We start from the raw sequence: 27,792 nt of genomic DNA on the forward strand, positions 1-27,792 counted from the left end.
TACAGGCTCTCACAAACTGTGCAGAGAAGCAAAAATAAAATATAAATCTTCATCTTTAAATGTTTCTGACCTAGAAACAGTGCTTTGTAATTAGTAATAGTGTATGCACGTAAATGGAGATCTATCAGGGTGGGGTGGAAGGGTGGAGGATACATGTGTATGTTTATGCTTTCATTTGTTTGGATCCATACATTCAGGTACCCATAGGAAAATGTGAAAGCCCATGAATATTTCCTGTTGTATATTAGCCTTCCATCAGAAAATGTATTTCTCCCCTTAAAACAAGTTGGAACACCAGAGAGAGAGAGAGAGAGAGGGAGATGCATTTAATTCTTCCTCCTCTACATTGTTCTTTAAAAAGTAAATTTTTAACTGATAGACCTTGAAGTCCTTTAGAGCTATTACTTTCTTTTGGCTAATTCGTAGAAAGGCACCATATGAAAATTGGATTTTTGATCTGATGGAGTGATTTTTGAGTTCTTATGAACCATTTATAGTCTATCAAGTAAATCCTTCTTAGTTCACGGATTATTGACCCAATGGACCATATTAGCTGCTTCGAAGCTGTTATAGGCCATTATGTTGATTCAGCTGACACACATGTGAACCCAGTCCACATGCCCAAGATGACATTAACATTGTTCTGGAAGACTCCCCCCCCCCCCCCTTTTTTTTTCCACAAGGCTTTCTATTTATTTCTTAATTTTCAAGAGTTAGCTCAGAGTTCCTGACAACCATTGCTTAGGTTTCTCTGTTTGCTCAGTGAAGTCGAAGCATTTGTTAGCAGCTAGACGGTCTGTTTTTTGCCATCTTTCTCTATAAGTGTATGTCTCTCTTTGTCTTTTAGCCAACTAATGCTTACAAGAAAAAAGAGAATAATGTTTTTTCAATACTCTAGGGCACATTTTACCCTCAGATACTTATAGATTCCACAGAAATTTGTGAGATTTCTCTGAGCATCTGAATATAGTGCTTTAAATTTGAGAAAACCACCTTTTAGAAGAAATGATAACATTTGTATTTGTGTTTTTAAAAAATGTATTACCTGAGAGGTTTCACTTAAAAAATTCTGGTGACTCTAGCCAGTGGTAAAATCAAGATATGCCTTTAGTGATTTATATGAGGCTCTAATGAAGCCAGTCCGGGTCTCTGCACAGACCCCTGGGGAATCTGTGACCTAACATAAATAACGTATAAGAGGGCATGTAGACTGTTCATCATATCATTATTATTATTTGTAATAGGTATGATTCCTGAGGTGATATCTGCTCTTGGGCAAAGAAACCTAGTCTTTCATAATCAGACATAATTATGATACACAGTTATATATGCACATGGATGGTATTAAAATGTTTGCTGAGATAGACTACTTACTAATGGGCAATCCCAAAACCAGTAGAAATATAAAACGAACCAAGTGTTCTTAGGGATACCTTGTGTCACTTTTTTTTTTTCTTCCAGATTTTGGCCTTTCTTAATATAGCCATTTAAAGACTCCATAGAAAGCTGTTCAGAGTTGCTTTCTCTGTCTAAAATGTACCACTTGATGGAAAATCCTAATATAAATTAACTGCTTACTTTGCAGTTTGTCCCACCTTTTCAAGTTGCTTAAACCTTTACCCACACCTCTCCCTTTGAGTGTAGTTTTGTCCACATCTCTTCTTCAGCTTTAAACCCCTGTTGGAACTAAAAACATATATATATATATGAGGAAATCTCACTGTGGAGGGAGGGTAGCAAGAAGAATTATTTGGCTTCTCGCCTTTCATACACAGGCAGAGTGGAAGGAGCCCAGGATTACTAGCTGTGGCCATTTAAGGACATCTCAGAGTCTCATTTTCTGCTGTTTGGAAAATCTCTAATTTGGGGGATTTTGATGATTAAATACAAGAATGTATTTGAAGTATTTTGCAAGCTTCATAGCACTGAACAAACGTGGATATTATTAGTCTCACAAAGGCTGCCTCAATTGGTCTGGGTAATCAGAGTGTCATCTGAAACGATACACTCTAAAATGCAACAACTTGTCTCCCTTGTTGCTTCACTGGGATAAATTCTTTTCACAAGCCTAGAGGAGTAAATTTAGTTAAAAGGTCACCCACCTTACGCTCTTGCTTGGTAAATGGATTGATTGCTGGGCTCTGGTATTTGAAATAATGTGGCTTGCTCCCTTTGTAGAGGACCAAGATTTAGAGGTACTCCTTCCTTTAAGGAGTCCTTCTATGCTATCTGGGAAGGAGAGGCATTATCAAGTTAGAATAATGTCTTATTACATTTGAGCACAACTTGGGACAAGTCTTGGGTTATTCCTGCACCTCTCTGCTCGGTCACCAAAATATGAGATCATCATGCAAATCATTCCTCCCAGGATTGTAGCTGCTCCTGAAATACTGGAACTTAAGGCTTTGTCTCGTCTTGCTTCTTGCCTAATGAGGAGTATTTCTTTGTAAAGTGCTTAAAGGTTTATAAATCTTCTTGCATCTCATTATAAATCCCTTCCTTATTAATGTCTTCCCTATCATATTATATTAGTAATTGTTTTCATGAATGCCACAGAGAACTGTAATCACATTACCACCTTTCAAATTGCATTAGTGGAAATGAATAAAATGTCTATCAATGGAATACAAAATTGCTGATTCAACATTAAGGTGAGATGAGATGTGTATTACTTAGCATTCATATGATATCAGAGGTGCTTTGGCTCCTTATATAAAGTTATGTATTCTGGTAAATGTAGACTGAGTTTAGTTAAAATGGGTTATTTTATATGATGAGCTAACCTCTTATTTTCAATTAGATGATAGGTATGTTCACTGAAAGAGTATTTCCTTTCTAATTATTGCAGCTGCCTGTGTGAGTAGTCTGTAAAATTTGTAAGTATACAGGCAATAAATGGAATATCTTAATTGTTAACTGTTAGGTAAGAAAATAAAGTATTTCTGCCCAAATTGAAATGCCTTTTCATTTCCTGTTTCTCTAATATTACTAATTGCCTAACAAAATAGCTTATATTACCATAGGCCTAATTTAATTGGGGGAAAAAAAAACATAACACATGCACTCCAAAGCCTGCATGTGCTTTGATGCCATAGAAGCATGGGTATTTTCCTTATATAATTGGCTATATCCCGCTGTTGATTTTTGCTCTGAACTCCTAAATTATTTAAATGGGGTCTTCCTCACGTCGATTGATAGTAGGTTGTGATCGTAAGGTAATGACTACAGATGCTCATTGGACCCATGTCTGTGAAAATTTATGTGCCTGTGTATATGTCTCTTTCTCCCTGTTTGTGTTTATGTATTCACACATAGTCATAGAAACATTCACACTCATGTATAAACATTTACTCAGAAGCTTATGGTTTTCCTTCCTGGCTCCCTCCCCCTAAACCAAAAACCTGAGTTTTGTAGAAGTAACTTTTTCATCGCAGTAAACTGAGGAATGTTTTTGCTAGTATACATGATAGAATTCATCATTGTCAATTTTTAAAAGATTTTATTTGAGAGACAGAGAGCAAAGGAGCATGAGCAGGAAAAGGGACAGAGGGACAATCAGACTCCCCACTGAGGGTAGAGCCCTACATGGGGCTTGATCCAGGACCCTGAAATCATGACGTCAGCCAAAGTCAGACATTTAACTGGCTGAGCCACCAGGCACCACCATCACTGTCTATTTTTAACAAATTCTCTTAGTTGTTTTACCATCTTGAAATTAGTATGCTAAGCATAACTGAGAGCTGCCCTCCCTACCAATTAATTAAAGAATCTCTTAGATGTTCCTGAAGGAAAAATGGCAATGACTTAGAAAATAATTGCCAATTTTTAGGGGCTAGATTAGGCTTTAATATTTTCAAAGTAGAAGGGATTTTCAAATTTAGGTAATGGAAATTTTTTTTGTTTGTCTTCCGTTTATTCATTTATTTAGCAGGTGCATTTTGAAGACCTACTAGGTTAAAGAAGGATATTATGCTATATTATATATCCCGGGGGAATACTATCTTATGAGTTAAGTGATTTAACGCCACCAGTAGAAACTAGATGATGCAGTGAGTTTTGTCCCTTGCCCCTTTTAAACAGCTTTGTTGATATAGAGTTCCTACACCATGTATCCTATCATTTACAGTGTACAATGCAGTAGATTTTTGTATATTCACAGTTGTGTGCCACCATCATCATAGTCACTTTTAGAACATTTTCATCATCCCCTAAAGAAATCCTTTAGCCACCCCTGCAAGCCCTAAGTAACCACTAACTACTTTCTGTCTTTGTGGATTTTTATGTTCATTTCATATGAATGGAATCCTATATATATGGTCTTTTGTGACTAGTGTTGTTTTGTTTTGTTTTTTGCATTTCACATAATGTTTTCAAGGTTCACCCACGTTGTACTATATATTAGCAGTTCATTCCTGTTTATGGCCAAATAATATTCCATCACATCTTTTTAATTTTTTTTTTTTTTATCCATTTACCCGTTGATGGAGAGATCATAGCTTTTAAGAGAAACTCAAAATTTAAAATCTGGATTTTAACAGTAAATGGTTTTGAAGGGTGACTTTTCCCCCAGGCATCTTTCACTTATGTTGGAAGTGAAGATGATATATTTCCTTGATCAATAATTTTATTTTCATGGTCATTTGTTGACCTTTGAACATCTTTGAATTGTCCAGCTTTTCATTTTGACCATGTTTATATCAGCAGCCATTTGGCCCTTGCTGTGAGTATGGCCTTATCATGTGTCTTCAAATCCTCTGAATCCCCCACAAAATCTAGCTGTTGAAGACACCAAGAAATTTCAGAGCACCTAGGTCCAACAAAATGATCATTTTCATCAAGTTTCTGTTTGTTCATATGACATTAAAAACATTTAGACAAAATTGATGGAACCAGTTACTGGAGGGTTGAATAATTTTTTTAATCTCAAATTTGTCTTACCACCAAATAAAATACATATTTTCTCTATAATTTCACATTGTGAAATTTTGAGTGGATTTTGTTGAGCAGGCAGAATAACTTCATTGCTTCTTATTTGTTGTTATTCCTGTTATGAATAGTGACATTTACATGTAGTTTAATGCTCTGTGGACCTTTAACTTTTATAGTATACTTTATAATCACTGATAATTACTTTTTGTGAACTCTGAACATTTCCCATTGAAACTCAATTTTTTTTTTTTTGTATAAGTACTGAAAACATACCCACCTTATTACAACTATGGATTTATACTAATAGTTTCATAATTGGGGTGCCTGGGTGGCTCAGTTTGGTTAAGTATCTGCCTTCAGCTCAGATCATGGTCCTAGGGTCCTGGGATTGAGTCCCTCTCCCTCTGTTCTCTCTCTTGTGTTCTCTCTCTCTCAAATAAATAAAATCTTTTTTAAAAATAGTCCCCTAGTTAGAGTTAGATAAGACTTTTAGGTTGTTATAAAACTTCTTTGTGGAATATTTAAAACCCTGGATCTTTTGGTCAATGTTCTGTGTCTGTCCAACTCACACCTTCTTGTCTACTTCAATACCTGATTGCAAAACCCTGTAGCACGACAGGGGAACATACCTTTGCTTTAATCATGTCTGAGTTTTGTAATAAAGTAAAAATGAGCTTCTTGTGCTTTTCTCTCGTTCATGTTGACTCAGAAGCTGCCCGCCATTCAAAAAATTTGAGTTTTGTTTGCTCAGTCTGCTTTGTGTGTTGACCAAATTTAGGATAATGAGGAGTTCTACAAAGGCCATGTCATAGAGATTTTCCAAGTCTTAGTTAACACTCAAAGTACTTCATTTGGAAGTTGTTTATTTTCCATTAGCTTTATTTATCAGCCCTGTGAAAATGGGAAGGAAAAAACTGACCTGAAATTTAAACAGGAAGTTATTTCCTGACTTAATCACTACTGTAATTTGAATTCTTTAGAATCTTCATGACAGTGTTTTTGAAGTACTGTCTTAGGTTTTTATAAACAAGGTATAAAAATGTGTGGAAGCCCCATTAATCTCTGTGTGCCTCTTTGGCCATTCTCTTCATCCATAATGCTTGGTAACTGTTACTTTGTAATTACTACAGTGTAACCTTGTGACAGTACTGGAATACTTAGCTTCCAGATTCATTAACAGATGATTTTCTTTTCCAGATTTTTATTTATTTATTTTTTTGTAAGACCAAAGTATTTCAAGGACAATTTTCCTACCCAATAAAATGGTTCATTTGATCTCTGACACCATGTATATCTTTCCCTTTAGGACTTATGTCTGTGTTTGGAGATGAATAACATATGTAGCGATGACTTAATGAGAATTCATTATAACATAGACTATTTTGTACCCTTGTGGAAGGTTGACCAATTTTACATATTTACGATATCGACATGTGACTTCCAAAGTAGAAAATTCAATTTATTAAGAAACTTTTTCTTGCTAAAAATAAAAAAGCTGAGCTTTGTCACTTAGAACCATCACAGTTAATGTATACACCTAGAATCTACCACCAAAGTTTACAGAAGAAACTGTTGAGACAGAGTGGATGCTCTAATTCAGTTTTAATGTAGATGGGGTACTTCTCTATTAAACCTTTAAAAATGGTTCAAGTACAATTTCATAGTCTAAGTTATAAGTCTTGGTATCCTTCCCAAAAATGAACAAGGGGAAAGCAATTTAATAAACATTTTTAATTATATATGGGAGATTCAGCCAGGGTTAATAAACACTTAAAGTGAGCTCCTGGCAAATAGTTTTTCTTAGGGAAAGGCAAACCTAGAATTTAAATTTTTCATTTTTTGTTTCCTTTCTATGATTACTCCTTCAGAATGTATGTTTTATGTTTCTAATTGCCCTGTGGCCTTATTTTGGTTTTTGTTATTTTGTATTAATATGTAACTTGTATAAGTGTTCCCAGACAAGAAACAGCTAATAGATTTATTAATGAGACTTCTTTATAGTTCTTTTGTGAGGTGCACTAAATATTAGCTGAAGCCACAATTGTGTTTTCCTGGGAAATGTCATTTAGTGAGAAGATTGATGTGCAGTTCACATATACTTGCAGAGTTCAAGCCAAGTATGACTATAATAAAGCTAAAGAGACTTCAGTTTTAGTGATAACAGAATCTTATTTGAATAGGACTTTGGAACTCATCCAGAACACTTTCAAATGCACTCTTATTTAATATTGAAATATAAAAGTATTACTGACTGAACCTTGATTAAATATTTTTATTCTTAATTGACTTACGTTATTTTAGATATACTTTCGGATATCCCTATTTATAATTCACTGGTTTAATTTTGTCTTTTCTTCCTTTCTCTATAGAGAATGGAAATAAAGTGGTTAATAATTGGGGAAATCCACTCTAGCATTTCAGAGCTGTGTAATATCCATATAAACATTTCCAAACCTTAATATTAAAAACAAATACTAATCCCTGTCTTACCTATCTTAGAGGATTGTGGTCTGAATAATATAACATCATGTGTGTCAAAGTGTCATTTACTCATTAAGTGTCATTTACTCAAAGTGTCATTTATTCATTAAGACTACGTATGTATTAGACATTTTATAAAGTGTTAGGAAAATAGTACATTGGGAAGAATCATAAGGGGGGAAATTTAAATATAATATGTGGAAAGTTTCTTGGGTCATAAATGGTTTCCATTTATTGAGCTTTTCCCATAACTAGGCACACTGCTATGTGCTTTATAGTCATTATTTTAAGTCTTTTGACTCTCTTGTGTTATTATTGCTACTGTGAGAGATGAGGAAGGAGGCTCAGAGGATCATGTACTTCTTCAAGTGCCTTTTGAGTACCTGTTATTTGCCAGTATATATTGTAAGCTGAACAAATGTGTTGTCCTGCCCTCATGGAGCTTAAATTCTATCGGGGAAGACAGACATTAATCAAATAATCACACAGATGTATTAATACATGTACATATAATAGATAATAGATAAAGATAAATTACAGATAAATGTTCACAGGCATGGTATGTGCTATGACGGAAAGACCCCTTGTGAAACAGGGAAACTAATGGGGAACTTGACCAGGAGATGAAGGCAGCTACCCTGGGGCATGGCAATAAATATTGGAGTTGAAATCTGGAAGATGAGCATGAGTTAACCATGTACAGCAGGAGTTGAATGGTGGGCAGGTTGAGGGGCTCTGCCCCATGATTGTCTGACTGTAAATGGGATTACAGTTAAAATTCTCAGTCCAATGGAGAGTTTGTGTTTGATTCCTGTAACTTTATTAGTTCAGTGTCTTTAGGCTGGGTACTGAATTATCTCCACCTCATTTTCCTCATTTGTGAAATAAAGGTAGTAATAGTACTAACCTCATGGTATTTTCTGGCGATTAAGAGAGCTAATGTTTATAAAATATTTAACATAGTGAGTGGAAAATGGCAAATATCCAGTAAATCTAGCTATTATTAATGAAAATGGGTAATAGGTTACTGTTATAAATTTTAAAATCCTGCCTTTGGAAGAGAAAAAGACAGAGGAGAGAAAAAGGGAGAGATGGTGTTTCTCCAGCCCATTTGAGGGCTTCCTTCTGTTCTTTTAGGGTCATTTCTCTACACCCACTGCCCACAAACACTGTCAGGTCCCTAAGCTCAGGGACTCTGCCATTCGTTTCCTGCCACGTACCGCAGTACTTGGCTCCAAAATGAGGGTTTTTGCGTAGTGATAATATTTGAAGCTGTAGGAGGGGATAAAATTGCCAAATTAAAAAATGAGAGCCTGGCGTGGGAAACACCTGTATTTATTTACAGTGGAAAGAGAGAGAGACGTTGTTGCCAGAAAAATGAGGATAGTTGGTCTCTACAGCCCAGGAATGAAAGAGAGCGTACCTTAAGCTGCATCGAGGTCTGGGAAGACCAGGAGACTAGAAAAAGGGACCAAAATTAATGAGAATATTCCTTTGGGAGAAAGTTTCAGAAACGTGTCGGGCAGAATCCAGATTGCAAAATTAAAATGTAGGTGGTAGTGCAGAAGTAAAAGAAGTGGGTGTTGAGTGCATGGATTTTTCTTTCAAGAAATCCATGGTAAAGGTAAGCAGAAGGAATAATTACTTTTAATAAGTTGCAGATTTTAAAAAATTCATTACCGTTACTGTTCTGGAGGATTTGGCAATGCTGATCAGGTCAGAATTGAGCAAAGAATTACCGAGCACTCTTGACGAGGCACGGAGGGGCTGATAACGCCAGACAGCTAGACCTGCATGAGAATCCCTGCAAATATCGGGGGGAGGGCAGTCTGACTAAACTGTCTGTTCTTTTCCTGGTATCCCCTTTATGCCACTTCCTCCTCATCTCTGGGTTTCCTGTAGTTGAGAGTGCCCAGCAGTGAGTGGGAGGAACTTCTATGTTGGCTGAATGAAGGAAGAAGTGAATGTGCTTACAAAAAATGAAAGCTTTTCCATTTCTACTTTTCCCAGCTGTCTCCTTGTAAAACATGTACACTTTTGAGGCTTAACTGACTTTGATAATTTTATGATAATTTATTTTCTTTAAGTGTGGGTGAGTTGGCAAGTGATCACATTGGTTCTGTTTTGTTGTGAATAAATAGTATGTCAGAATTTTATGCTGTTTCAAAAATGTTATTTAGAATAAAACTTCCTTTGAAGCCACAATAGTCTCTTACTCAAAATATTTATTTAGACCATATTGTTTAAATATATATAATTCCCTTAAGGAACAATTGTAGTCTATAAAAATCTGAATTTAAAACAAACAGACCTTCTGGAATTCATGGAAATACAAAATGGATATTCCAGTGTGTAAGTGTTTATATACAAAAAGAGTTGAGGTGTTCCAATGTTTATGTGTTTAGGTACAAGAAGAGTAGAATTCATAAAAAAGATGATGATCTGAAAAGTTTAATTCCCTAATGTGCCAGAGGTATAAAGTTATTTAAGTAGAGAAAATATTTGAAGCATAGTGTAGTTCAGAGTAAATGCATGAATGTGAGTCAACCAGTGAATAAATAATTATACATAAAAAAATAAAGTAAATCTACAGTCTCTTAATTTGTTCTGTTGTGAGTATAGGTATAGTTAAAATTGAGAAAAGTATGCTTTAAACACAATGTAAAATTAGCCTATTTTTGTAAAATAATTAAATGTTATCAAATTAATAACTGAAAGTATGTACGTCTTTTGTGCTGGAGTTGACACATAGTCCTTGAGAAATCATCTCTTTTTATTGGGAATTTTTAAAATTTTGGTAAAGCAGAGGTGATTTTTTTTTTTTGGAGTTATGAAAGCTTGTGTTATTGCAATTCAGATTACATGAATATTTTAATGTCAATGTTGTTGCTGTATCTGAATTTATAATTAGTTTGTAAAGTACCTTGTTTTTAGTGGAAACACTGCTTTCTAAACTGTTTTGTTTGGGTTTGGGTTTTTGGACCATATTATAATCAAGTTGTGAGTTCATTAACTAATGAATGTGATATTTAAATAAGCTCTTTCTAACGTGTTATGTTCTGATATATTGCTCAGTCAGTAAACTGTTGAAGTGGAAATAAGAAATTTCGGGAGAAATATTTCCCCCCTACAACCTACAAATGCATATGTTATTCTTGCTTAGTCAGCATTTATTTCCTTTGGTATCCCTATTCTTATTACTAATTCTTCCAATCACCAATGGATACAGCAGAAAGTTTTATAATCTAGCTAATATGTAATTGGACTGTTGACACTGGAAGACAGACCCTGAAATGTCAGGCACATTATACAGTTGCATGTTTCCCTAGTGGTAATGGAGCAGCAAATGAGAGGTAGAGGTGAACTAAGAAAGGAGTCTGTAGTGAGGACTCACTGCAAACCGCACTGGGACCTAGAGATTTAATGTTCATTAGTGAAAAGAGAAATACTTCGGACTTGCCTGATGCAAAGCATAGGGAACAGTAAAACCCCGTCCAGTCTTAATTCTGTGTAAATGAAATTTGGCCCAACTGTGTTAACAATATCTAAAATACTGTCTGTTACAAGTGAGACAGTTTATGTAAAAATCCAGATGGTTCCAGGAATAGGATTATCTGGAAGCTGTGTAAGTGAGCATAGCTTTCAGTTACAGAACTGCAATTTCAGGTAGTTCCATGCCTATCCTCCAATAACCACCCCTGGCCCCCACCGCCCCAAATCAGTAAGCATTGACTGCATCTAAAGCTGTAGAGAGATCTTTTCCTGGCAGTTCTGGTAGTTACAGTAGATTGTTAATCTGTGAATGATCAGAATAAATTCCTTCTGTCTTCAGAATTTCCATGCAAATTAGAACTAAATGTATGAGATAAATTTATTAACTGTAGTCTAGGAGCATAGGTCAGCTTTAGCAAGTTTTAAGCATAGGTTTTTCTCCATAAAAAGTTACACTTCATTTATGCTAATTTTCTATGGATTCACTTTATAATGTAAACTGGTGAGATGATTTTTTAAAGTACCTGTAAAGAAATGAAAGATTTTTTAGTGTGTTTTCCAGTTTTCTAAGAAAGAGTTGGATTGTTACAGATATAAGATGTTTACATAAATGGCATTTCCTATTCTAAACTTATTTTTTTACATTGCCATTAAAGTACAAGAAAAGGGGGCACCTGGGTGGCTCAGTTGGTTAAGCCTCCGACTCTTGATTTCAATTCAGATCTTGATCTCAGGGTTGTGAGTTCAAGCCCCACTTTGGGCTCCATGCTGGGCATGGAGCCTACTTTAAAAAAAATAAATAAAGTAAAAGGTCGGTTGTTTTATATTTTTTTAAAATAAGAATGAAAATGAAATTAACCAAAAAGGAGAAAAAACAAGGAATTGGGGAGTAGATAAATAATACCAGAACTATGCTAGATTTTATTGTGATGACAAGAGTGTCTTTTGAAGTGTATCTGATAGATTAAGAAAGCATTTAAGTGAAACTCAGCAGAAGAGTAATCTTCTAATAATAGTATTTGTATGTCATGTTTTACGTTCACCAACATTTCACCTGAGCATTATTTTATTAGAATGTATTTTTCTGCATTATTGCTTAGTGGATAAACTTAAATGGGAATATATAGTAGCAGCAATATTTTTTTCTGTTTGGGATCCCTAGCTTTACAAATCAAGCATCTTGTAAAATGTGTAATTTTTTAAATCTTATTCTGTTTCGTCTACGTTTCTAATGTAAAGGTTAAATATGAATGACACAAAACGTTCTGTTAGTGAATGAGCTTTGTTTTTTCACATTTTTTGGTAAGAGGTTTTGATGGTATCTGAATTTATTTTTAAAACTCTTCAAGCTGCTACCATCATGAAGCCTTTAAAAATAGAAGTGGATGTTATTTATTAAAATGCTGAAGAAACTCGGTACCTTTGAACCGATGCTGATGCTTTTTCTCCTCCTTTCTTTTCCAGGCCATCCGTTGCACACTGGTAAACTGCACGTGTGAATGTTTTCAGCCGGGGAAGATTAACCTGAGGACTTGCGATCAGTGTAAACATGGCTGGGTGGCACATGGTGAGGAAAATCTGGACTTTTCTTCCTGTTCTTGTTAGGTTCATGTGAATGTGCGTATTTTTTCTGAGCAGTCCCTGCCTGGGAGGAGAGAGGGGTCAGCTGTGCTCTGAGTGTTCGTTAACATTCAGGCTGCAGCTCTCCAACAGCATATTCTCGGCTCCAAGGAGCAAGGCTAGGCGAGCAGAGCAGCTCTTAGCAGAAGGGTGTGATGTTTATAGGACAGTTGGGCCGTGGGGTTCTGACTGAACACAGCAGCAGCCAGTAAGTACCAGGCCTGATGGAAACTCAAACATACCACAGTTGGCCTTTCAGGGCCCGGACCTCAGAGGGAAGCTGGCAAACCCTCTTTGCTTGAGGAGAATTCATCGATGACTGCTCACCCTTGTCATGTGCGTTTGAGGCTGCGTTTATTCTCCCAGATGTTAAATTTTGTATGGTCCAAGGTGGGTGAGAGAGTGAACGGGAACATTATTTGGCTGGTATCTGAGAAAATAATCTGTAAATATCCCCTTTCAGTGTGCATCAGGATTGGAGGTGGCTGGTGTTGGAGTGGGAGCTCTGCGTAGGTGTGTGTTGGGGCGAGGGTGACCCAGGGCCATGGCTGGAAGTGTTGGCAGCTTTTTGCAAGATGCACAGAGCCCGTCCCATCAGTGTGCCTTGACTGAGCAGTTAATATCTTCTTCTGTGTAGCTTATGTTTCTTACGTTAGGCAAAAAGAGACTTAGAAAAAAGCAGACATTTTCTTTACTTCCTAGGATGTAGAATTTTAAAAGATAGGTAATGTTTATGAAAGAAATTTTGGCTTAAGATTTTTTTTGACAGCCTGGGGTATTGGCTCTTCAGTGGACATATTCTTCATTCCCAAGCTGTGCCAAATATCCAGTGGGTTGTATTTTTATAAATATCATGTTATTCTAGGAAGATCTGAGGTACAACACTGGGCTGTGCCTTGAAATGCTTTTAATTTATCATGTACCTTGCTTGTTCGGGTGTGTGTGTTGGCATTGTGGGGACATTTCAGCCATGTTTCTGTGTGCAAGAGAGAAGAGGTGGAGAGGGTGATAGGAGGGGAAGACTCTGGAAGGGGTGTGTCTGGCAGGCAGGGCCACCATTTCTTCAGTGCCTTCAGGGACAGAACTCTTTCCTGTTTCATTAACAAGGGCAAAATCTGCAGCTCAGTCTGATTTGAAACAGCAGATGAGCTGCTGTTCCTTTTGCAGTCTCTGTGTGTTACTGTGATTTCTTTTCTCTTCCTATAGTCATTTCCTAGGACTGCCATAACAGAATACCACGACCGGCTGGCTTAAATCAGAAATTTATTTTCCCACGGTTCCAGAGGCTGGAAGTCCACAATCAGGGGGGTTTCATTCTGATTTCCTGGCTTGCTGACGGCTGCCCTCTTGTTACGTCCTCAAATGGTCTTTCCTTTGTGGGCAGGCACCCCTGGCATCTCTGCTTTCAGATTTCTTCTTATTCTAAGGACACTAATCAAACTGGATTAGGGCCCACTCTAGTGGTCTCATTTTAACTTAACCAGCCTCTTTAAAGGCTCCATCTTCAAATATAGTCACCTTTTAAAGTACCAGGGGTTAAGGCTTCAAGGTATATATTGGGTCGGGGGCATAATCCAGCCCGTAACACTTCCAAATATCCTTGTTTACCTGAATAAGTGTTGGCTTTACTAGGTGATATGTACCAGAGGTTATGTGCTGAGGCAGTGATGGTTCACATCCTGGCTCTGCAACCTCAATGGCCCAGAGTTCAGCATCTCTGCAGCCTAGGTTTCTTATCTGTAATACAGGATGAATATTACCTACTTGGCAGGATTATTGTGAGAATTAAAGGTAAAATGTATGAAGCCTTTCAAATAAATAATTGTATGTTAAAAGTAAGCAACTGAACAATGGGTAAGCAATAAAAGTGAGTCAGTCAATTAAACAAAGGACTTTTCATTCATTCACTCATGTTTTTCCAAAGCCATCTGTGTTACTGTCATCTGTGTACTGTGGTAGCCTTGTGAGTATGAAAGTTGACTGTGTCACCAGTTTGAATTACATGTCCAACTTCCACGTACATATTACATTAGCATTTTAATTGGTGGTGGGGGATGGGGAGAGAAAAGTATTTCTTCTTTCTCAAACAAAATAAACTATTTCTAGCCAATGGTTGTTTCTAAGACTTTCTGAGGGATGTGATTTTTCACCAAACTTGAATAGGGCATTTCTGGTACATCAGCCTGTGCTTTTCCTACCATGTCATTAGAAGTCCTGTGTCTCTGGGATATTAATTATAGGGTTTCACAAATCTAACTTTTTTCACCGCTATTACCTTGACCTCTCTTCTCCCCCTCATGTATATTGGTCAACAACTCCAAGTATGTACACACAGATGGACAAACCCCACTCTTCCCCCATTCATTAGGACAAATATGACAGGGATTTGCTTCCGGCTTTTGAGTTGGCAATGGGCTGAGAGCACCCACTCTTTTTGCCCTTGGCATTTCAACTAGTTGCTTCATTCTCTCCTCCTGCACAGAAAACCCTGAAATCATATCTCTAGTTATTTCTACTCAGAGGTGAAGTATAGCAGTTTTCCTGGCTGCCTTACATGTTATGGTATCCTGTGTGTGGGGCAAGGAGGAAATGAGGTTTTTTTTTTTAGTGTGTCTCTTAATGTAGATGGAACAGCAGTGAGACTACTGAGAATACATCTCATAGAATTGTTTCATCATATCACTAAACATACTCCACGTGTTATTATATTGTAATAAATATATGCATATGTATATGTGTGTGTGTGTGTGTATATATATATATATATATATATATATATATTTGTTGTTGTTGTTGTTGCTGTTGTGAGGCACATGGGTGGCTCAGCGTCCAACTCTTGATTTTGGCTCACGTCATGAGACCGAGTCCTGCCTGGGGCTCTGCTCTGGGTGAGGAACCTGCTTAGGATTCTCTCTCTTCTTCTCTTTGTTCCTCTCCCACTCCTATGCACAAACTCTCCCACTCTATCTCAAATAATTAATAATAATAATAAAAGTTGCTGCCAAAAAAAATAACCAAATGTCAGAATAAAGTGTTCTTTATAAAAAGAAAAATGTTTAGAAATTTTGTGGTGTCTTTTGGATGAATATGTCCCTATATCTCTTTTGATAGAAGCATCTTCAGTTTCTTTGTAAGATGTTGAATTTCATGGGTAATTATATCACACACACACACGTGCACACACACACACACAATTCCATAGCTTTACAGATTGCTTCTCCAACCTGCTTGAATTGTTGACATTAGCTACTTTGCAACAATCTTGAGAAAGATGTTTTAAAAAATTAAAGAGAGTGAGTGATTAATTCATCATACTGTAACACTTAGATTTTGAAATTATGCACTGGGCCATCTGCTTTTCACAAATTACTTCCTTGAAATCTTTAGCACCATTGAGTCTAGAGGGGGAGAAAACCCAAAACAGCTTCTACTACCAATAGGTATTTCCTACTGAATTAATAAAGGATTTCCTGTTCTTTCTCCCATGAATGAATTTTAGCTCTTTCACTTTGATTAATAGAAAGCAGGGCTTTATTGAATTTATTTCAAAATAAGCTTTTTTTGGTATAGGATTTCCATACCTACAGTATGTAATAAGCCAGACTTTCTAATTTTATAAATTTCTGTTCAGAGTTCTTGGATAAAGGACTCTAGCATCCTGCCAGCTAATTCATTTAACAACTATATTTCTTTTTCTCCTCTGTTTGCATGATCTTTTCTGTGTTTTTCCTTCATCACCTAAAATATAGAGTGTGTCTTGAAAGAAATTAAAATTCCTACAAGTTTTAATTTTTCTTGGTTTAAAAGTGCCAAAATAAGATACCAGGATAAAAGCAGCAGTGGACTTATTTCCTGGTGACATAATGTTTATGTTCATAGAAATTTAGTCTGTTGTATCTTGACCCTTTCCCACCATACTAGAGTAGTAATTCAGCCATTCGTGGAATTAAAGCTTCAGGCAAAGATTTTACATAGTCTTAGAAAATAGCAAGGGGGCACCTGGGTGGCTCATTCAGTTAAGCATCTGCCTTCAGCTCAGGTCATGATCTCAGGGTCCTGGGATCGAGTCCCTCATGGGGCTCCAGGCTCAGCAGGAAGTCTGCTTCTCTTTCTCCCTCTGCCCATCCCCACTGCTCATGTGCTTTCTATCTCTCTCTCTCTGTTATGTTTCTCAAATAAAGAAATAAAATCTTTAAAAAAAAAGAGAGAGAGAGAGAGAGAAGAAAATAGCGTGTAACCAGTGAATACCCAGTAGTGGTGTGTTGGAAGGAGGGAGGGTGGTAGGGGGGCGTGCTTGCTTTTAATGAGAAGTGCCTTTGTGAAAAACTGGAGCATGGTACAAAGGTTGAGAACTATGGTACTAAATCATTTTTTAAATCTATTATGTGCAAATTGGTTGTAATGACTTTAGTCTAGATGAAGACTTTATTTCTAAACCATTAAGATAAATAAAGTAGCAAAGATTTTAAAAAAGTAAACTATATTCTAAATGATTTTAGGAAATATTTAGTGATACTCCAAGACAACTGGAAATTTTTTTCTTTGAGGATGGGGAATATTTGATTTGTGTATTTGAGAACAGAGGTGGGCAGATTTTAGAAAGGTGATATATATATATAGAATTTTTTCCTTTACTACATCAGTGATTTTTACCTCCAACAAAGCCTGTTTGTTAAAACTACCTTTAAGGAAAAAAAAAAAAAACAACTCCTGTTTCTTAGTATGTCTGGCAAGCATTTGGCAAGGAGATGAGGCTTAATGAATAAAGAATATGTTATATAGCTTCATGAAGCCCACAGCAGATTTCTCAGTACAAATTATTTTCTTTATAGAATACTTTAATTTAAACCAAAAGGATGCACCATTCCAACAAGCTGCATGAAAGCTAGCATTTTCGTTTACTTCCACGCAATCTGAAGTAACACTAGTGGTACTTTCTTTGGCTCAGGTCTGCCTGTGAGAAAGCTTGTTGCACCAGAATTCTTGAGACCTTTCCTTTATTATGTTCTATAAATGTGATTTCTCTTTACTACCTCCGTGCATTCAAGAAGACAGTCCTGCATTATTGCTTTAATTATTTGGTCATCAAGCCAGCTGCTTTCCTGCCCGAATCCAAACTCTTCTGATTTTTTTAACGTAAAATGAGCAGGCTTGGCCTGCATCATCTGGATCAGCAGTGAATAGATATTTATTAAACATATATCATATGTAAAGTACTGTGCCAGGTTTCTTTCAGTTCCTTAGTTCTGTGCCACAGGAAATGGTGAGCAGTATAAAGTTAATTTAGTGTCATATACCAACCAGTTTTACGGTTTAATGTACTGTAAGACTTAATATTCATATAATCCATTAATTTCAAACCTTTCTTTTTTGTAATTCACTGGAAGTAATTTTTCTTTTTTTTTTTTTTTTCCTCAGCATCATTGAATTTGACTTCTCAGCTTTTTTACTCAATACATCTTATCAGAACAGGGATATTTATAGAGACCCTCACCCAAATAGAAAAATAAGACACCCCCTTAAATTTGAATTTCAGGTAAACAGTGAATATTTTTAGGATGGCCGTGTATCTGCAGATTCAGTTGTATGAACCCGTATTTTGATTTGCTAACACTGGCAAGCATATACCTAGAAGAAAATTATAGTGAGACTTAATCTGCATAATTAAGTTCTTAAATCAGGGCCATTGGTTCTGAAAATTCTATATTAAAAAAAATTCTATAATCAAAAACTTTCTGAATATGTCAAAGGTCACGAGATCTCCGCATTTTGTTTAGAAATTCCTCAGTTTTGTTGGCGGCATGGTGTACTTTATAAGGATTTAAACAGAGTGGATCAAAAGCAGTAATTTTTCATTTTATCCCATGAAAAGTCACATGTCTTTATATTTTGTCCCAGTCTGTGCTCTTCTTATGAATTGTCTAAACATCTGTGAAAGTAGTTTATTCCTAACTGGTAACTCTGTAATATTCTCCCTGACTTAAGTCCAAAAGCCAGTATAACTAATGTAGTAGTAACCTCTCCTTCTCCTTCCTCCTTTCTTTCCTGGTTTCCCCCCTTCATGCCCCAAATAGAAGTCTTTTATCATAAATAAAGCGTGACATTTCTGTGATATCATGCTCATTCAGAGTAACTCAGCAACGGTTTGTGTATGATGATTTGTAAATTTTTCAAAAGTAAGAGAAGAGGGTGATTAAAAGGAAAGGTAATCCTCCCAAATATTAACCTACAAGAAAGCTCTGACCTCTTTTTTTTTTTTTTTTACTGACCTGGAGATTGTCCCAGTAAGAGTGGATTTTGCTTTTGCTTTGGGAGAGACTTGTTGCAGGAGGGTATTTAGGATCTGGTGAAAAGTGTTAAGTGTACTAGCTTGATTCCTTAGCACAGTAAATACCAGCTTTGCAAGTGAGAACTTGATCCTTTGGGAAGATGTAAGTGGTCATGCTGCCAGGGCTTTGCATGTGGGTAGGAACACCATAGTCCTCTTCCCCTGGCACACTGGTTTGGAAAAGGTAGGAACTAATGTAGTATCTGCTTAAAAGAATCTGTCCAGAAGTAGACTTAGTTCTTCCAGATTCTGATGTTGAAACCTGGCTTGCCTAGCCACAAAATTCATTTTTAGTTAGGGAAACCACTTTTATGGGTGTCTCCTTAGCTCTGATGAGGCAGCTGGGTCCTGTTCTCTCCATAGACAACGTCCTTGAACATCTTTCCAGTTATTTTTATCTTAAAGAGCAAAAACAAGGCCATTTTCCTGCCTGGCATGGGAGCGTTCTTTGCTTGACCTGAGGGCACCATGCCCTCTTCTTTCCTTTACTCCCTGATCACAGCTGATAAGCTTTAAAGGGAGGACATCCTCACAAATGCAAAGGTTCGGTGCCTGATTAATGGCATTAGCTATATTCTTATAGTGTCCCTGAACTGCTTATTTTGATTTGTTTCTTAGCCTGCCCACCTTTTGGGATGGTGCTTTGAACTCCCTAAAATTTTTCTTTTTTAATCACAGCACAAACAGTGCCTCCCCTTCAAAGTCCTGGGCTCTCTGCCTATTAGCTCCCCACATTTTTTTCCCTAGCTGCTTCTTACTCAGATGGAACATAAGATGAGTCTGGTAAATTCTGGCCTCTAAAGTGTACAGTGCCAGTCTGCTGCTAAGGAGTTTCTAGGGAGGATCTTGAGATTGAAGCATACGGAGCCGGAGCCCCAGGGTATGAGGAAGCTTCAGATACACAAATGGGAGGCAGGACAGAAAAGTGGGTAAGAGTGCCTCTCTATTTAAGCTCAGAAGCCGGCTCTAGGCTCTACCACCTACCATCAGTAGAACTTTGGCCAAGTTAACGTAATCTCTGTTTTCTTGTCTATGAAATGTGGATAATAATAGCACCTAGTTTGTAGGGTTCTTCCTAGGATTAAATAAGATAATCTACTTAATAGTGTTAGTTGTTGTTATCTCTAAACTGTTACCAAAGTAAAACTTCACCCTTCAGGGCGTGAAAGACATGTATTAGCAGAGTTTCGTGGTTAAAAGTTGGATTTACCAGGCAGTGGTCAAATCCCATCTTGATCCCTAATTAATAAGCCTCAGTTCTTTTATCTGTAAATGCAAATAATAACAGGAATATACCTAAATATCACAGCAAGGTTTTGAGGAAGATTAAAGAGAAAAGTGGACTTAATACTGATGATAATATACAGAGCCTCATTTAAGGTACAGGGGTACAAGCTTCTTTCCCCTTCCAGGGAAGGTTTTCTTCAGGGCCCAGTGGCAGAGTTTAGGTTACCAATTCTTTCCCCATTAAATCTAGTCCTGTTCCGTACCTTCCATTTCCCCTAAAGTGTCATTTGAGCCCTTATTTGAACAGAAGTCAGAAACACTTTTTTCCCAGAAGTCACATTTTGAGAAGTGCAGACCAGTTAAAATGAATTGTAGGAATATTTATGTTGCAAGTCCCAAAACCAGAAATAGATGAATTTCAGTCAGATTTCAGACTACTTTTGACCACTTTCACACCTATATTCTTGCATGTAAAGTGCTTTGATGGGCTAACCACTTTATCATTTTATTGTACTTTATTACATCATAAATTTTTATATCTTGCTAACGATCCTACAGGAAGCTTAATTGTTTATAGGAACATCTTAATTAACTGGAGTTCACCAGGTTAAGCAGAACACAAATTGAAGGAGTTATAAATGAAACACTCAGCTCCTCTCATTTTACTCAGGATGCACTATTGAGATAGACCAGGAGGTTCTGCTGGGTCATAAGGACTCCAGTATGTCACAGCAATATCAGGTCAATGCTCTTAACCATTCTTCCTTTTCCCGTTATGTCATAGTGGTGACTTCTTCCGAACAGGGGCCCTCCCCCTAACCTTTGTGGAAGAGTGAAAACACGAAAGGAGGTAACTATGGTAATTCAGAGAAATTCTGACTCCTATTCTGGGAGGTATAAAATGTTGTTTATGCATCCCATTCCTTACCAGGTTTTGCCTTCTGGGAAGGTAGGTGTTTGTAATTTTTCAAAAGCTTCTTGAATTCATCTGTTAATAGTTAGTGAGCGTAGAGCTAAAGTGCTGTATAGATGGTATTTTTAAGGTGTTACTGTTTAAGGTGTTACTGCCACAACTAAGCAAAATCATAAGCAGTAGTAGAAGGGGCCCCCTAGTAAGGTCTCTCCCTGGAGCTGTTCCTTGATGCACCAGGGAAATTGCCATTTTGGCCTCTTAGGCCTCCCAGCCTGCTCCGTATGGTCAGGCAGGTGATGCTACAAATGCAAGCCCAGACCCATCAAAATGAAAGGACAGTGTTGTTGGGCCTTAAATTCAGTTGGCCAAGGAATGCAATGGCAACTCTAGACCTGGCTGTCCAGTGAGGAAGCCACTCTTACAGATTCGAGCATTTGAAATGTGGCTAGTCTAAATTGAGATCTGTTGTAAATATATACACTGGATTTTGGAAATATAATCTTAAAAAAAATGTTAAGTATCACATTAAGAATTACTGATCCATTATCTGCATGTTGGTAATATTTTTGATGTAATGACTTAAATATAAAATGTACTCTTAAAAATTAGTTTCATTGTTTATTTTTTACCTTTTAAAAGAGACAACAAAAATTAAAGTATGTGAATTGAATTGTATTTCTATTAAACATAGTGGTTCTAGGCCCTTGGTGTGAGGTAGTGCTATTGGCGGACTGAAGCTTAAGTTAAAGTGGCTTTCAGGTAGAGTAGTTAGAATCGGTGTGAGAATCCTAAAAAGCAAAACCCAGTCTCCTGTCCTCCCTTCACTCATCACTGTCAGCTCTTCCTCAGTCCTTGGAGCTTTCATACTTGCTGCACCATTGATCATGTCCAGTCTTTCCTCTGCCCTTGTCCTCAGGGAAGAGGGATCCCCCTACCCCTAGGAGCAATTAAGTGTTCCCTTCTGAATGTGCTCAGCGCACTTTACTGAGACCAAAGGGTTGTTTCTGTGGCTTACTGATCCCTCCACTAGCTCGGGAGCTTAGGCAGGCCACCTCTTCATCTCTGCGTGCTGATACCCACTGCCGCGTCTCCTACACGGGAGCACAGGAACAAAGGTTTGTGGAAACTCCTAAGTGTATCTAAGAGTCTCTGATTCCTAATTGCCGTTTCTTTTCCAGCAGCCTCTTCCATGCTAAGTGGTAAGCACAGCTGCAGACGCTTGCCTTTAGTCCCACTTCTGCATTTCTCTTGTCCAGCCTCTCTGTTCTCGCCTTTGCTGTTTTCTTCTGTCTTCAGACAACAAAACCAGTGAAAGGTAGGTAGGAGGTTTTAGCAGCCTGACTAGCCAGGAAGTAAATTTCAGGGAAGTTCAATTTGTTTGATCATTAACAGATGTTGGCATTTTAGTCTTATTCAGAAGGGATAGTTTTGAGTGAAATATCTTCCGCTTTTATTTAGTACTTCTTCAGTATTCCTTTGCGTGCAAAAATCTGATGGTAGAAATTCTCCCTTCCGTCTTGGGCTATTCGTGTTTTCCACTATCAGGAAAAATTAAAAAACAAATCAACTTCTAACATAAAAGAAAACACCTGTTTGGCTTGGAGAAATTGGCTAGGGAGGTCTTTTCTCTGACAAGCCAGAAGCGACCATCATGGGGCCCCTTATGGGAAAAAAAAAAAAATTAAAAAAAGTCATTTTTTTTTCTTTATTTCATGTGAGCATTGGCAGAAACTCTGACAAGCAGTTCTTCATATTTTATTATGTTCTTGTCTGCAGAATCTCTGTCAGGCAAAAACCTTGTCAGCGGAAAACCTGTCGTAGGATCAGAGGAGACAAAAACAGGTGTCACACAGGCAGTCAAAACTGAAGGAAAAAAAAGATTAGGCTAAAGAGAGAGAGGCAGACAATTACATTAATGCCATTGCTTTTATCTTATAGATGTGTGTTATTATCTCGGGGTGCTGAGTGCGCAATTGCCTCAAAGAAAAGTAGACAGGAGACAAGGGGAAACTTGATAGTTATTAACTGAAGAAGCAGTGTGTCAAAGCTGGATGGGGTTCAAAGTTTTGCAAAGGAAAAAAACTGCAGGCAGCAAGCAAAGACTGTGTGGTTCTGCTTTCGGCTACATAAACCTAGTAGCAATCTAACATTTTCTACTTGGAAACAGATCATAGAGAGAAAAATTAATGAAAGATTTCATTTGGAGGTTTTTGGGGTAACATTTATCCTATATACATGTGACTGAATCATAATCTTTTCTCTCTTATAAAATCTTGACACAATGTGAGGCATGGTGAGGCATGAAGACAGGCATTTGTCAGTTCAGCTGTGTTGTTTGGATATGTTTAAAACACCTATTATCAACACACTTTTAATTAAAAAAAGCTATTAAGAAGCCCTTTTACTAAGTGTGAACATCTGTACGTGCAAGCTGTAAATTAGGAGATCACATATGTGTGCCTCAGTCAGAGACTAAATGAAGCTGGCAAATGTTTTCTAATACTGGTTTTATTTTTTTTTTTTTTTTTAAAGATTTTATTTATTTATTTGACAGAGAGAAATCACAAGTACACTGAGAGGCAGGCAGAGAGAGAGAGAAGGAAGCAGGCTCCCTGCTGAGCAGAGAGCCCGATGTGGGACTCGATCCCAGGACCCCGAGATCATGACCTGAGCCGAAGGCAGCGGCTTAACCCACTGAGCCACCCAGGCGCCCCTCTAATACTGGTTTTAAATACAGTAAAAAATCTAAAGGAAAAGTCGCTACATTTTAAAATTTGGATTTATTTTTATGATTGTGCCTGTTGGTACTAATTAATAGAATTTTCCTTCTCATTAGAAATTAGGGTCATTATTACTATCAAGTTGGTAACCAAAATTTAAAGAGCTAATGAGCATCTCCCCTCTGTTTGTTTGTTCACATCTTTTCAGAAGACTTGGCTTCTTTTCTGAAAGTTTGCACTTATTAAATATTGTACTTATTAAATATTAAACATTGGTGATGCTATAAAATAGTTTCATTTTGCCAATGGCCCAAACTCTGAAAGATGTTTAGCCTTGTTGATAATGCATACGTGTCAAACAGCCAACTAGTGACTTCAGGTTGGGATGGCAACTTTGTTTCCCCATCTGCTCAATCATACACTGATCATGGGAGTGGAAAAACAGACAAGGATCCCTCTAGCCTTTGACATTTTCTGTTCATGCATTTAACAATTGGTTAGTTTAGACTTTTCCTAAGACTGCCTTCTTAATCCCCCCCCCCTTTTTTTTATGAGCAAATCTTTATATAGGGCCTTTTATTCCTCCAGTCACAGATGCAAAGCAGTTTGATACTTGATATATGCATTAAGCAAATCCAGCAATCCAGAAGAAAACACACATGAGTGTCAGAAGTGTGTGTGATAGCCCAGAGTTTTAAGGGATTATAGTAGGAGGATAAAAAAAAGGATTGATTATAGATTTAGAATGAGATTTCAGGCTGACTTACTGGGAGAGGAAAGGAAAAATACTTGTGACACAAAGGTGACATTTATTAAGAAAAAAAAAAAAGACGACGACTGAATATAATCATTCCTTTCTTTCAGGTATTTCCTACCAGATGCTGGCTTTTTGTATCACTGCTCTCTCAATTTTGAAAGATTTCTTCACTATATGTGATAGAGTTTAAAGCACATGTTCTATCAAAAATAAATATGTCTTGCATTTACAGAGTTTCCTTAGTGAAATTCTTGGTGAAACACTATTTCAAGAAAATGACATCTTAAAGCTAATAAATTAGGAGTAGGATAATTATTCGCTTACAGAAAAGTTCACTTTTTGTTTAATAGAAGGACTTACATGGTCTGTTCAAGTAGCATATTTCAGTAGTTACTTTTAACACGAGATGTGTTTTGTAGTCTGTGTACATTTAATTCATTGATCTGTAAATTAAATAAAGCAAGGTTTGTGTAGTCAACTTTCAGCTAGCCTCAGCAACTAGAGGTTGGATAGAGCAGCAGCAGGAGGAACAATAACCCCCCAACCCTGGTTGCAGCAAGGAGAGTCAATTACCAAATCTCTTCCTAGATTTACTGTCAAGTTTGCAGATTAAATTTTCTCTTTTCCCCTTAACCACCTTCTGATGGAGTTTCTGTAAATGAGGAAAGACATGCCCCCAAAAGTGGTCCATGTAAGGAAGAAGGAGGAGAAGAAATAAAACCAAGGACTTGTTTAATCTACTAGCCAGGAGAGTGAGCTTCTGAATAACCAAGCGTTGACAGTCTACTTTTATGTGTGTCTCAGTCAGACTTTAATGATTTCCAAAGTCTGTTGTGAAGACTTTATTATGCATAAGGCCACAGGGGGGAAATGCCAATCAGTTTGAAATATTACTGTATAGTCTCAAGTGGAGCTCCAATTCTGCCCCGGACTAATTGTGGGTGTTTGTGTGTGCATCTCCACATACTCGCAAAGCTAAATGTCAGCTAGGGATGATTAAACACTGTAGGACATAAGCCTCATTGGAACTACTTTTGTCCCCCTTTCGTCACTACACATTAGAATCACATCCATAATGGACTATAAGAGTATTCATATACTTAGTCCCTCATGTATTAAGGGACAAGAAAAGAAAATCAAGGATCATTCACATGAGGTATAAGGTATAGTAATGTAATCGGGGTGTGTGGAGGCTCAGTAGGGTTTTGTTTTGTTTTAGTTAAAAACACTGGCACGCTGTTTGTTCAAGAAAAAAAATAAACGCTTCACCCATAAGGGCTGACAGTTTTTATCACCAGGTTGGGGATCAACTTTTGCAGCTATATATCATTCCTTTTCTTCTTTCCTTAAAAAAAAATTCTTGAAGCAAGCCCTCTTTCTTTTTGGTATTAAGTATCCTAATTAATTCAACCTTGACAGTTACAGTTAGGAAAGTTGTGACTTATACAGAACATTAATTATTTTGTACCGAATTTGCCCCCAATTTATAGGTCTTTTCCCAAAAAGTAGTGAATAAAATGTACAGATCTAAGTATTACTTCAAGTTATAAGGAATTCTTCTTTTAATAGCAGTCATTGTCTGCCTTCATGATCGATTCTCTGATCCACTAAAAAGTTTTTAATATGTCATCATTGCCATTTATTAATGTTTTCCCCAAGTGCTATGGCTTTTATTCAGATCTGGCTTACGATCTTTGGGTAGGCTAAGCCTTTGCCTTGCGCCCTGATGCTCTCTTGCCTAGCAAGAGAGCTGAGTCTTATAATGGGAAAGGATTGATGTTATAATGATTCCAAAGGGTCCCTTTATGATGAAATTCTAAATACGCAAAATCCCATTAAAGCTGTAGAAGTTCATGGGCTAGCTACATTGAAATGACATATCATTATATCGGATATAGTGTGCATTTCATAAAGTGTGGTATAATTGGAAATTATTGGTCATGTTAGAAAGAATGAAGAGCCACCGACCCTCATAAATTCAGAGTATTTGGGTATTTAGAATACAAAAGGGAACAATAATCTGTTTATAAGTAATCAAAACTTAAAAATCTGACCCCAGAAACTGTTCTTATAAAATCCTGTCCCTAAGAACTCTATTTCTGAACTCTTAAAGTAATTGTGGAAAGAATTCCATAAACCAATCCCTCAAAGACACATGTTAAATGTTAATCTATTAGAAATTAAAATTGTGTTCTAGGACCCAGAGCTCCTAAATGTTGACCGCTTGATGCTGTTATAATTTAGAATCCTAAGGGGAATTGAGGCAAGAGACATGGAGTTCTCGAAACAATTAGCTTTCCAATTGAAGGCTCACTTGGCTTTCTCCCAAAATGAAAGAATAGGTTTCTTTAATTTTTTTTCTTACTTGTAAAATTGCTTCAAATTAGTATTTAAAATTTTAAAAATATCCAGGGCAGGACTGGAAATTAGTGAAATAAAAGATTTCCTTTTAGGCCATTTTCATACAAATTTTTAATTGTTTTCCTCTGCAAAGTAGGTGGTTTTGAGAAGTTAGCCCACTTCTCTCACTTTTTATTGAATGGCTGGCTATAACCTTCACACTGCCTTGCCTGAACCGCTATTAGATGGAGTCCACTGGACGTCAAGGCCTGAAACATTCAAGCATATTCCTGTGAAAACCACCTAAGTCACTTGAATCTGGCTTTTAAAGAAAGTTATGTTTTAAAAAGTTGTGGAAAACTAAGAACTATAAACTATCACTGAGAGCCAATTTTCTAGGATCAGTGAAAAGCACTTTTATACTCCTACATTAAGAAAAAAAACTATCTGAATATGTTCTTATTTCTGTGACCTTCACAGAAAATATTAGAAGTGAAGTCTGTAGAATTACAGGTTTACATTTATTTTAATTTATTTGAAGGTTTGGGAGTAATTCCTGTTATTAAAAATTGAAATAAAAAATAGTTATTCACATTTCACTTGATAGATGCAAGTTCTTTTATAACTACTGCTCACCCACCCCAGCTCTATTTTATACATTTGAAAACAGAATTTTATAAAGAACATTACTTTGTTCTTTAAGTTAGCAATACTGTTCAAAGTGTGTGTTACTTTGTATCACTTAACTACTGCATATTTTGCATTACATTTTATACCGATTTTACATTTACATTACACATTTACAGTAATGAACCACAAAAATTCTGGCTGTTGTCCTTAATGGTGATTCTGTTTTTAACAGAAATGAGTTTTCTTCATCCAGACTTATGTGTCATTTTGGGTTCTTATCCTATCAAAGTGTTTATTAAAATTACATCCAGACTTCAATTTCTCCTTTGTCTCATAGCTAGAAAATTACCAGTTT

At 36.8% G+C, this 27,792-nt stretch overlaps 1 protein-coding gene across 4 annotated transcripts in view; it reads left to right on the forward strand.

The window, feature by feature from the left end:
- Nucleotides 1-27,792, forward strand: part of BNC2 (basonuclin zinc finger protein 2) — a 431,315-nt gene that overhangs the window by 259,320 nt on the left and 144,203 nt on the right. For all 4 annotated transcript variants that reach the window (XM_059411598.1, XM_059411599.1, XM_059411600.1 and 1 more), the window contains one exon: nt 12,367-12,469. In XM_059411598.1, the coding sequence (XP_059267581.1) occupies nt 12,367-12,469 (103 nt within the window). The remainder of the gene's footprint in view (nt 1-12,366; nt 12,470-27,792) is intronic.

Source organism: Mustela nigripes, chromosome 9 (genome assembly GCF_022355385.1).
Source record: "Mustela nigripes isolate SB6536 chromosome 9, MUSNIG.SB6536, whole genome shotgun sequence".
In the NCBI taxonomy this organism is placed as follows: domain Eukaryota; kingdom Metazoa; phylum Chordata; class Mammalia; order Carnivora; family Mustelidae; genus Mustela; species Mustela nigripes.